The 13203-nt window shown below is 40.5% G+C and overlaps 1 protein-coding gene across 1 annotated transcript in view; it reads left to right on the plus strand.

Moving 5' to 3' along the window:
- The window catches only part of zgc:153039 (uncharacterized protein LOC767698 homolog), a 32045-nt gene that overhangs the window by 9192 nt on the left and 9650 nt on the right, over positions 1 to 13203 (plus strand). Inside the window, 5 exon segments of the mRNA XM_047820900.1 lie at positions 383 to 490; positions 577 to 688; positions 7169 to 7326; positions 8008 to 8090; positions 11761 to 11885. Of these exon segments, the coding sequence (XP_047676856.1) occupies positions 383 to 490; positions 577 to 688; positions 7169 to 7326; positions 8008 to 8090; positions 11761 to 11885 (586 nt within the window).

Here is a 13203-nt window from a genome sequence, read left to right on the forward strand (position 1 = left end):
GGAGTCTGTGTGTGTGTGTGTAATAAATAAATATATATAGAAGAAGCTTCTTCATGCATACACGCACAGAAACCACAACATGGACCAGAACCAGACTTGCAGATGATGTAATTAATCTAACTGTAGTACCTGAAGTACCTGCAGAACCTTGTGTACCTGTTGAACTTAAAGGTCCTTTTGAACCTGAAGTATCTTTTAGATCCTGTACAATCTGTAGTACCTCTAGAACTTAGAAAGCTTCCTCAGAACTATATTTCCCTCAGAATTGTGGCTGTTGCTTGAGATGTAAAACTAAAATGATGTCAAAATCTACACATGGAAAACAAAAAAAGTATTTTGTGTGTGTGTGTGTGTGTGCGTGTGTGTGTGTGTGTGTGTGTAGCGGAATACACAGTGGACTACACCACAGGAGTGACAATGACGTTTGCCACTGTGTTTGCTGTCATGTTCAACGGATGCACTGGAATTATGGCTGGATCCAACATGTCAGGTGTGTGTAAGGATTAGTTTTAAGTCATTCAAAAAAAAGTCATATTGTATTTATTTGATTTGTGTGTGCGTGTGTGTGTGTGTTAGGTGACCTGAGAAACCCAAGTTACTCCATCCCTCGTGGAACAATTACTGCTGTCATCTTCACCTTCATCACCTACAACCTGCTCAGCTTACTGGTGGCCTGCACCTGTGACAGGTACACGCATGCATACACACACACACACACACACACACACACACACACACACACACACACACACACATACACACATGCGCACATTCGCGCGCACATACACACACATGTCAAAAGTACCTGACACACACACACACACACATATACATATACATACACACACACGCGCACAGGTCAAATGTACCTGTCTCTCACACACACACACACACACACACACACACACACACACATACATACATATGCATACATACATATGCACACACACATGCAAACATACACACACACATGCACGCACAGGTCAAATGTACCTGTCTCACACACACATACATACATACATACACACACAACACACACTACACATTTTGTGTGTGTATGTATGTGATACTTTGATACATAAACTTTGACACACTTTTTTTTTTTGATTTTTGATTTATACAATGTATGTAGTCCTGTAAAAAAAAAAAAACGCATCTAGAGTAGTTCTGCCATAAAATCTGAAAGTTTCACTTTTGCATATATTGTAACCAGAAGTAAAGGTTCTGCATTTTAAGGTGAAAATAGAGAAAATCACAATTTGAAGATTTCATTGCAGGACCTTCCTGTCACTTAGAATGATATCAGCCCTAGTTACTCTTCAGAATGTTTTATGGTGCACTTAAAAACTAGACCAAGTTGAATACTGCAGTGTGTTTCTTCTGTCTGGAAATTTTTTGCCAGTCCTCACATGACCTTGTCAAAGATTAAGAAAAAGCCTGTGTGTATGTGTGTGTGTGTTGGGGGGGGCTAGGGTGCAGGGTGCATTGTTGAAGGAAATGGGCACTGCTGAGCAGAACTGAAACTCACTGTTCTCCAAATATTCTATATAAGACTCAGGGTGTTCTATAAAGAGGATGACGATGTTACACCTTTACATCATATCTGGGTCCTGATTGAAATCTGTGGTGAATTGTAAATGTCGGAACTTTATCCAATTTGTATGGCGCTTTTAAACAATAGACATTGTCTCAAAGCAGCTTTACAGAACATGACACATTTCTGTAGATTTGTCCATATTTATCCCTAATGAACAAACCTGAGGCGACAAAACTCCCTTAGATGGAAGAGGAAGCAACCTTGAGAGGAACCAAACTCAAAAAGGAACATCATCCTCAATTTGGTGACATCAGAGAGTGTGAGGTATAAATTATTATAGACACCGGACAAACAGTCAGTTGGAGTCGTGTAACCAGGAGCTCCTGGGCAACTCAAAAATGACCTCATCATCCGAGTTCAACACCATCTCCTCTGTGCAGAAGCCTTTAAATGCTCAATGATGGAGATACAGTGTGTGTAGAATGTTCTCAACTTTCCAGTCGTAAGTACTAAATGATGGGTATCGTGATAAAGCAAAGTTAACCGTAACATCTCGAAGCGTATTATTCCTCATGTCCCACGGCAACTTCCCAATAATTCCTTTTCAGTGCAGTGATTAAACAGAAATGTTCTTTTTTTTTCTTTCTTTGACCTGCTGGTCGTGTGTGTCACACAGAGCTGAAAACATGTGCACCAAACTATATCGAGCTTCCTCTTTCACAAAGAATCTGTTTATATCCTGACATCTGATGTTCATCTGTGACCATGATTATAAAATGTGCTCATTCTTTTTAAACTAATTTCTGATAGCTTGAATTTATTTTTTTAAACTTAATTAGAACTGAATCATTAGAACTGAATCATTAGAACTGAATCATTAGAACTGATATCCTTAAATTTAATTTGTTTTTTTGTTCCTGTTGCTTACTGTTCAGGACACCAATATGACAGAATATATAAAAAAAACAATACAAAAGAGAGATGTCTTTCTCTACAGTATAAGCTTATTTGCAGTAATAACATTGTTCTTCTCCAACTAGGCTGGAGTTTGTGTGAGGGTGGAGTTTAAGCATGTTTATCTGAAGGTGGAGTTTGTGTGAAGATGCGTTTTTTGTGTGGGTGGAGTTTGTGAGTTTGTGTGAGGGTGGAGTTTGTAAGTTTGTGTGAGGGTGGAGTTTATGTGAGGGTGGAGTTTTGTGAGTTTGTGTGAGGGTAGAGTTTGTGTGAGGGTGGAGTTTTATCTGTTTTATCTGAGGGTGGAGTTTTATCTGTTTATGACATGTTTATCTGAAGGTGGACTTTGTATGAAGATGTGTTTGTGTGTAGGTGGAGTTTGTGTGATAGAGATTTTGAGTTTGTGTGAGGGTGAAGTTTTTGAGATTGTGAGGGAGTTTGTGTGAAGATGTTTGTGTGGGTGGAGTTTGTGTGAAGATGCATGTTTGTGTGGGTGGAGTTTGTGTGAGTTTGTGTGAAGATGCATTTGTTTGTGGGTGTAGTTTGTGTGAAGATGCGTTTGTGTGAGGGTGGAGTTTGTGTAAAGATTTTTGTGTGTGGAGTTTGTGTGTTTTTGCTCAATCCCTGCCAGCAGCTGTATTTATGTGAGTCAGTTAAACACCGTCACTCCGATTTCTTGTTAAAAGATGAAAATATACATACAGAATCAAGTCATGGATCTTCAGATATTTCATAAAAAAGTGCTGAAATTGTGAATTTTATTCAGCTGCTGAAGCTCGATATGTTCTTAAAAAAAAAAAAAAAAAAAAAAGTCCAGTCATCTTTAGCCCCATTAGTCAGAAGGATTTTTTTTTTTAGAGTACCACGGACTGGATTCACAGTCGGAGTGATGAGTGATGGATTAGTCAGCACAGACCTTTGAGAGTTAACGAGACGGACTGGAAGGAGGTAAAGGAACGTAACGATGGAATTCCAGTAGATTAGTCAGATTCATTTAGCCACGATTAATGATTAGATATTAAAATTTTTAGGATTTTATTAAAGCCATCAGTCAACGTCTCATCAGCAACGGCTCAGAATGTCATCCTCCAGTCACAGTGAAGATCATCCAATGGTCGCCATGGTGATGAAAGGATCATCAATGAGGATGGTGATTAAGCTTTAATGATCTTTTCCTGAGAGAGAGAGAAAGAGAAAATGAGAGAGGGGAGATTTTCCCAAGTTTGACTGGTTTTTAAAGATATAAGGATGTTGATGAAGAGGATTTAGGTGTAGTATCTGAACTTACCAGAAGATGGTGCTGTCTTCTGCTCAAAGATGTGAACATACATCGTGCCGGAGAAGCCACAGATCACCTACCACGGATCTGAGGGAAAAGGAAGCACCACAATGCTTGTGACACACAAGTGACTTTAATGTTAACAGATTCTGAGGCAAATCTTCACAATCCTCACATCCTACACTGTAAATGTACTTCATCAACTCACAAGACATTTACTTCCTTCCTTCCTTCCTTCCTCCCTTCCTTCCTTCCATCCTTCCTTCCTCTCTCACTACTTCTCTCACTAGCTTCCCTCTGTCCTTCCTGACTCACACACTCCATTTCTTCTTCCCTAACTGCTTTACTTCAGAATTCACTCACCCACTTGTTTGTGCATGTTTTTGTTTGGCTCATTTAATTTGGATTAAATAAATCAGATAAGAAATGATTTAAAGCTCTTACGAATGCAGATTAGTAACGCAGATACAGTTTTTGAAGCTTATTTTCATCTGAATCATTTTTTTAGTGTGCAAGCTCCACCTTCAGCCTTTAGGCCACACCCCCAAATAACTATATAAACAAAAGAAATTGGTTCTTTAGACTATTTGTTTATTTAAAATGTAATTATACCATGACGCACCCTACCATGACGATAATGTTTAAATAGTGATAGAGCCTTAATATGCAAATTATTCAACCAATAATTACGTCTCTCTCTCTCTCTCTCTCTCTCTCTGTGTGTATTGGTCCAGTTTATGTATTCATTACAGAGTCAGTGTGTAATTGTATTAATTCAAATCCACCATCCTTCTTTTGTTCAGCTATCTCTACCACACAGCTTTCAAGCGTCTGGTGCGCTTTCTCTCGCTCTCACTCGCTCTTTCTCTCATATTCTGTCTCTCATTGCAAATGGTTTGTACCAACAAGTCTCACTGCTGCCCATTTTCTGTCCCCTTGTTCCCTCGCTCCCTTTGTCCCTGTCTTCAGGTCTTGCTATCACAAGGCTGCAGAAATATGGCTCTGGCTCCTCTCTCTCTCTCTCTCTCTCTCTCTCTCTCTCTCTCCTTATTTCTTTCTTTTTATTTCTCTCCATCCACTTGCTCTCTGAAGCGTGGAGAACAGGGACACAGAAAAAAAACAAGGTGGCTCAAAGAGGGAGGTTATGAAAGATCAAGCGATTAGGTAGAGAGACAGCGAGAGAAAGAGAGAGAGACTCAGTGACTGGACCAGAGCATCCACTCACTGAAAAAAGGGGAAGGAAGAATAAGGAAATAAAAGGAAGAAGAAGAGATGGATTGAGTGATGGGGCAGATAGAGAGAGAGATGGATAGACTGCCGTAGAGATCTCCACTGGGCTTGTTAGTTATTGATTTCATTTAATGATCCGCTGCCTGACTTTCTCCAGGGAGCACTTAACTCAACCGCCGTCTGTCTCTCGCTGTCTCTCTATTTCTCTCTCGTGTTCTCTCTCTCTCTCTGTTTTTCTCTTTATTGCCCTCTCATTCTCTGCCTCTTTCTCTCTGTCTTTATTCTCTGTCAGTCTCTGTCTCTCTGTCTCGTTATCACTTTCTCTTTTTTGTGTTTTTTCCTCTATTTCTGTATGTCTCTCTGTGTCTGTCTCTTTTTAATCTGTCTGTCTCTCACCTTTTGATCTCTATATCTGTTTGTTTCACCTTTTGTCCTTTTTTCTATTTTTTTTCTATGGCGACACACACACACACACACACACACACACACACACACACACACACACACACCAGATTACAGCAGCAAATAAAACAGTAGCTAACTGGACAAATGGATAGAGAGATGGATGAACAGATGTGAGGGTTAATGAATGAAGGGGTTGAATGGCAGGTTAGATTCGATGATTGAATTAGATCAGTGGATAGTAGGATGAAAGAATGTTTGGATTGAGGGATATAAAGTTTGGATAGATTACTAAATGGAAAGAGTGAGTACATAATGGAAGAATGGATGAAGGAACTATAGCTGGAGGTAAAGCAATAGATTGAAAGATGCTGGAATTGACTGATAAATGAATTACGGGATGAGGGATCGAATGTTGGCAGATGAGTGGATGGATGAATGAAAAAACTGAAGAGAGAAATTTTAGAAGGGAATGGAATTTTATGCTGAGGTAAAGGAAATGATGGGAATGACTGGGACTGGAGTTGTTATGGAAGCCGATGGAATAGAATGGGCTGGTCTTGAAGGGGATGGGAAGGATAGGGATGGAATGGAATGGTAGGGAAGGGTATGCAGGGACAGGAATGGAATAAAAGGGGATGTTAGGGATGTAATGGAAGGGGATGGTAGGAACGGGAATCGGATGTAATGGAATGGGGATTGTAGGGATGGGATGGCAGTGAAGGGAATTGTATAGGGGGGGGTGGAATGGGGATAACAATGAGGTGGTAGAGAAAGAACATGGTAGGGACCATGGTATGGTATGGAAGGGATTGGTAGTGCCAGGCATGGAACGGAATGGAAGGGCGTTATAAGGACATGAAGGGAATTGTAGATGTAGATGTACAGACCGATAACTCAATAAGTGAAGAGAGAGAGAGAAATGGATAAAAGGTTGGATAGGTGACACTAGTAACCTCTTTAAAAACAGCTCTTTAACCCTGTGCATTCATTTTGTGTATAACTAAGACACACACACACACACACACACACACACACACACACACACACACTCTATTTCTATCAAGAGCTCATTCTAACTTTGTGGAATCGATATTGAGTGAAATGCCAGGGGACAGACAAAACACTCAGTCACACACTCACCCCTGCGCTCTCTCTCTCTCTCTCTCTCTCTCTCTCTCTCTCTCTCACACACACACTTTCTTTCTCATTCTCTATCTTTCACCTGTCAGTGTTGTGTAATTCTGTACATTTAAAATACAATTTTAATAAGAGATGTTTCGGTGTGTGTGTGTGTGTGTGTGTGTCCTGTGTGGGTCTGAACTGTAATTAATAGGCCTGTGATAAGTATTAAAAACGACTCAACCTGAAAGGGGACGTGAGGGGAGAGATAATACGGATGAGGGAGGGGGTCAGAATTGTACTGCACACAGTAATGGAATTAAATATAATTGCAGCTATTGTAATAGAAGGGAAGGGGATTGTATGGATGGAAATAGAATAGGATTCTGTGGATTGGTACAGAATTGCTTTTCCTACAGTGTAAAGCAATGGACTGGGATGTAAAAGAATTAAGAGGAAAATTCTAGGGAACAGAAGATGGGACCGGAAATGGGAGATGCACTTCATGATGTTCACTTGCTAATTTTTTTAGTAAAGAATGAAGTAAAGATTCCTTACTGAGTAAAGATTCCTTACTGAGTGGGAAAGAGGAATTGGAGCTCCGTATTTCTTGCTCTCTCACTCTTTCTCTGTTTTTATTTCAGAGTTCTGTTACAGAGGGACTACAGTTTCCTGCGGGACGTTAATCTGTGGCGTCCCTTCGTCACCATCGGTGTTTATTCCTCCACTCTCTCAGCTGCCATGAGCAACCTGATCGGCGCCTCACGCATACTGTACGCGCTTGCCAAGGATGACTTGTTCGGTGGGTACAGTGACGATCTTGCTGATGTATAGACTATACAAATTAGACATATTACACATGACCCTCTGCGAGGACAGTAAAGCAGGGAAAGTGTATACTGGTGTACCAAGTATCTCTGTCGTACTAGCTTAGCGGCTAGCAACGCATCCTCCGTGACCTGGGAGATAACCTCAGACCCAAGAGCGCCTCCTATCTGCTGCTTGTGCTAAAACTTTCAGTTATGCAGCTCAGCCACTACATCACATTAGCTACCATAGACACGTTAACTCCTCCTCCTTTTATATGACACCATCACATTCGTTTTTATTAGAATGACCTTATTTTATTCATTTTCTTCCTTTCAATAAGAAAGTGAGTTTCATAAAATATTCAGTAAACTGGAGCATGATAGAAAAACGTTTTTAAAACCTATAAACTTTGACAGCAAATCGCAGTAACATTAAAATAATCTGACATTTTTAAGCCAATCGATCTTGTACATACATTTTTTATAAACTAAAGGAGAGAAAGGCTGGATATAAATGATCTTACCACCTAATCAGATTTTGTGTGAATGCTACTGTACATGTTTTTATAAATAATTTGTTTTGATGTCTGATGTGTGCTTGGTGTCTTAAGGCCTTAAGGTCTGAATAAATTCTTTATTCATTCTGCTCTTTTCTTCTTCGCCTCATCCCACAGGTAAAGTCCTGTCCCCTGCTGGACAAACCTCGGGCAGCGGGAATCCCTGGGTCTCGGTTCTCATCTCCTGGTTCCTTGTGCAGGTGAGGGAGAAAGAGGGAACAAGGGATGAATGAAATGTGAGGTGATGAAACGGAGAAATAAAGTGAATATAGATGGCGGTGGATCCACTAGAGTGGGTTCTTTTTATTCTTTTCTAATGGATGAGGCTCCATATCCATCACTCCTTCCTTTTCCTACATCTTTCTTCTTATCTTTCTTCTTTTGCTCCTGATCAGTTTCTTACACAGATAATGGAGAAAAAAGCAAGATTGAAGGGGTGTGTGTGTTTTTGTGTGTGTGTGTTTTTGTGTGTGTGTGTGTGTGTTTGTGTGTGTGTGTAGACAGAAAGTGCGAACTGATGCTGAGATATTGTCCATGTTTTCGGGCTATTTTTGAAAAAATGCTCGCTTGTTTTTTTTTTTTTCCTCCTCCTTTGTTAAGAGATTTTGTGGATCCATCCATCCAGACAGACCGTGTAGAAACGCCTACACGACCAGTCCAGCCTTAATTAGTCATAAAATTTGATTTCCAGCCTCTCAAGGTGATCATTATGATCATGTATCTTGTGCAAATTTAAAGATCTGGACCAAGAGGTCAATTTGCATCAAGCGAGGACAGAACATTTTGTTTCCTTTGTACAGCCACAGGATAATAAAGTCTAAATGAATCAGTGAATGTAAATATTATTAAAGAATCATCCTGTTCATCTGTTCTTCCAGATATCAGAACTGTGACTCTCTTGTCATGTTACTGCAAAAAAAAACACAAGCTCCTCTGTCCTAAATATGTCGGAAAATACACCTTCGACAGCGGAGACGAATTTTATTGGGATTATGCGGAATAGCTACTTTTCATTATCCCCCTGTAACAGAAAGTCTCGTTGTGTTTCATTCCGTTCATGAGCACATTATCTGGTGCCGCCCACATCGTCACCAGTTCCCTTTAAAAATTGAGTCTGTTTTTGAGTGTAACGTTGTTTCACTTTCACAACCTCATTGACGATTTCATGGCTCTTAGATGAAGGACGTTTTTCTTTTTTCCTTTTTTTTTTTCTGACGACTGTTCTAAACTTAGTAGATTTTAACCCCAGCCCGGTGCAGCTTTAGGAAAAATAATCTCTTTATCACAATTATCTCTGTTATATACAGTATTAGAGCTCTGTAATCGTCCATCATCCATCTTCTGCTCACTTCTCTCTAAAATCTTTCTCTTATTATCCCCCCCCTCTCGCTCTCTGTCCCTCTTTCAATCTATGTCTCTCGGGAGGAGGAGTGTGTATTTAAAAGTCCTCTCTCTATCCAGAATAGTCCTGTGATTTTAAGAGATGCACTTCCATTATCCCTGAGGAGCACCATGACGTGACCTGGAACACCTCCGCACCTGACCCTTAGTTTTGCGTGAATGCTCCGTCACATCGTCTCATCTGCACTATTAAACTGTAGATAACCTCCATTAGAAAGGACCCACACACACACACACACACACACACACACACACACACACACGTACACACAGGGGCTTGAGTGCATATAAAAAAGAGCCCTCGAGTTTAACAAATAACTTGCAGATGAGAATCTGTCCTTGGAGAGAACAGCTGGTTCTGGTGCAGCACTTGTTCTCCGGATCCTCCATGTATTTCTGTACTACTTTATCACTTTGCCACTTTTTGGCTCGTGTTAGTCACTGTATTCTGCAGCTACGTAGCGTTAAAGATGCTAATGGAACGATTATTGATACGTTCGTGTACAAAACAAAGGTCAAATCTGAATCTGGACCCCTCTGTACAACGAGCTTAAATTTAGAAGGTTTCTGCGAATCCTTTTCAGTTTTCTCGACAAATTTTCTTATCTTCTCTAAACTCTAAAGCCATTTTAGAACCTTTATCTTTTTCTCAAGAACCATCTCATAGACTATGAACCCTTAATATGCACAAAACAAAAGTCCTCAGAACTCCATTTGAGTGATTCGTCTGAGAGTGTAAGCTTTACTGGCCAGTCTTACTCGCTTATGAGTCTTAAGGGTTCTTTGGTTGTCCCTTCAGAGGAACCTCTAAGGATTGTACAGTATGTGGAACTATAGAAAAGAATATAGTTCATTTTAAGGAACTAGAACACTTGTAGCTAAGAATACTTAATATGCAAAGAACCCAAGAAAACCCCTTTTAATTTGGACTGTAAGAGTTCAAGTACTTTCCTACTCTGTTCTACTAACTTAAGAATTAAAGGTTCTACTTAAGAGAACCCTAAACGGATTGATAGGAAATACAGCCATCTTAGGAGGTTTAGGACCATTAATATGCAAAGAATCTTTTGGAGAACCCAGAAGAACTTTGTGTGTAATTAGTTATTAGTTGTCCTTCTAAGGAAGCTTTAATGTTTTCATTTGGTCCCAAATTAGGAGGCAAAGAACCATTTCAACACGAAAAAAAGAAACACATGGAGAACTTTTGAAGAGCTGCTTCTGTACTAATCCAAGATCACTTGTGAATCATAAGTCATGTGTTGATTTGATTAAGGCTTCATCAGTCATCCATAAAAGTTCCACTTAGAACCTTATAACAGACTGTTTTATCATCAGGAATTAGAACCGTTTTAGGGAAAACTCTGGAGGGACACTTTGTGGGAAGGACCCATGTTTATCTCAACACCTCCTGTTTGTCATCACCAGCTCTTGTTTGTATCATCGCCAGCTCCCGTTTCACATCTCCTCCTGTTTATCTACTCATTTCATCACCTCATCCTTTTTATCACTTTATTACCTTCTCCTCCTGTATATCTCCACATCACCTCCTTCTGATGGTCTCCTCATCACCTCCTCCACATGCTCTCCTTGTCCTCTCTTCACTCCTGATAGGAGTGATGACAGTGTTGGGAGTATTATTAAGCCAATGCCTGGATGAAAATAAGAACTCGTTCAGCTTATTAAACCGTGTGAATGCTCGGGTAAGAAAACCAAGAAACTCCAGGGTGAGAGATTTAAATAACCGCCATGCTCCGGCTTTAAGTCAGCGGTGATGAATGGGAGATGATTCAGCACTTCTGACTTCATTTATTCCCTCTGTGTATGAGATGTCCTTTAGTGCTACAGGACAGGAGACTCTAATTCACACACACACACACACACACACACACACATAGAGACACACAAGGTTTTTTTTTTGTGATTTTTCAGTAACATGACCAGCCGTATTCTTCTCTTTTATTAACCTGAAGAGAGAGAATACGGTGAAGTAGGTGAGGTAACGACGGTTTATCGCTGCTATAGCGTAAGTGACAACCGGAGCCTGAGTAGAAAATGCAACTTATATACTGATAAACATGTGTGTAAATAAATCAGAATAGTAATTGTTGGTAGATTGCTGTAGTATAAGAGGAATAAAACACTCAGGGACATGCTGTTTATCGGAAAATAATCAGCTCGGGGGCCGTAAAGCTGGAGCATCGTAAAGATCTGTTTGAAGTATTCCTTTAATTTTCTTATTTGATTATTTTTTTTTCTCAACCCCAGTGTCTTCAAGTTCATTAGGAATGCAGCGGTGTGTGTGTGTGTGTGAGTGAAGTAGAGAGTAAATCCAGAAATAAAGTGGGATTTAAGGGTGTGTGTGTGTATTGTAGGTCACTTTGAGCTTTCTGCACTACTCTCTAATGAATGACTTCTATTCACCTGTGTGTGTGTGTGTGTGTGTGTGTGTGTGTGCGCGCGCGCATGTAGCTGGTGTTGTTCTCAGGGAAGCTGAACACCATAGCGAGTGTCGTCACCATCTTATTCCTGCTGGTCTACGCCGCAGTGGACCTGGCCTGCCTCGCCCTGGAGTGGGCCTCTGCCCCTAACTTCAGGTAAGCCTAATCCTTTAGACCTTCCACACAGCTCCAGATGTCTCCTGGAGAAATTGTGTTATGTAGCGTCATGTCTGATTAATGAGATTATCGGTAAACAGATGAAATGAAGATCAGTGTTAGAAGCCTGTTTGTTTTCTCTGAAGCTTTGGAGACAAAACTTAAGAGAATTTAGGCTGTGATGATGAGACATCACTTTGTGTACATTGAACATTTCTAACATACACACGCTGTTAGATGAATGAGCATTAAGCCTCAGATTTTATCTGCGTTTCGTCACTACGCTCTATTTGTCCACTTTGTTTTTCTCACTTGCCTTCCCTTATTCTGATGTGATCAGTCTGCTTCAAGTCTCATGAACCCAGACCTGCCGACAGGAGGGCTGGACTCCAAGGCAGCTTTTATTGGCCAAGGATCAGACAAGATCGTGTCTGACTGGCATGTCGAGCAGGCGATCACAGTTTAGGGGGAAAAAAAAACATGCAAATGAATGAGTCTATACCGTGAACATCACATCCTTTGTAAAATCCACCGTTCTGCTGATCCTTATAAGTTCTTATTGTCAGCTGTAAACACGCCGGCTTCCTTCTTCCATGAGGGAAGTAGATCCTCGTGGTGGCCTTGTTTCCAGATGGACCATTAAAAAATGTGACACACTTGTCTCCCTGAAATCTTGTAGACTCAGAATCAGATGACGACTTCGAAACTCCTGAAGTGTTTCTAGTTTTGTTTGAGGATAAGATCAGAAGGATTTAGACCAACATTGAACTCCTACAACATAACTTGAAGTACAGGCTTTAACACAATATGGTGTGACTGTTTATCTGTGAGTGATGATGAGGAATGATGAAGAACTATTTTATTCTTCTCAGTCACCACTGAGAACTTTTAACCGAAATTGTCAGCACTTTAGGTGTCCGTGGTGCAGCTGAAATTCGGTCATGGTGTAATCTAAGACTGTTCTGATCACTCGTGATGAGACAGGCAGGTGTCCACTAGAGGGCAGGTCAAAGCCAAACACATACTTGTCTATCAGGTTTCCATGGAGAACTGAAAAAGGGAAACTGGGAAAAGTTTAGCGAGTTTTTTTTTTTTGGCCAGACACTTATTTTACCTGGAGCACCTGGAGGGGTGCCTTTAGTTTATCTTTAAAACATCCACCGTCCTTGTGATTGTTGTCATGAACTGATAACATCTGATAGCACGGATCCACATTAGAAGGTCAAGCTGGCCATGGACCTGTGAAGCAGGAGTGAGTGAGCGGGTTAGTGTTGATACTCAGCGTTACGATAAGGATGTGCACGATTACGGACGATCC

Source organism: Tachysurus fulvidraco, chromosome 11 (genome assembly GCF_022655615.1).
Source record: "Tachysurus fulvidraco isolate hzauxx_2018 chromosome 11, HZAU_PFXX_2.0, whole genome shotgun sequence".
NCBI classification, from domain to species: Eukaryota; Metazoa; Chordata; class Actinopteri; order Siluriformes; family Bagridae; genus Tachysurus; species Tachysurus fulvidraco.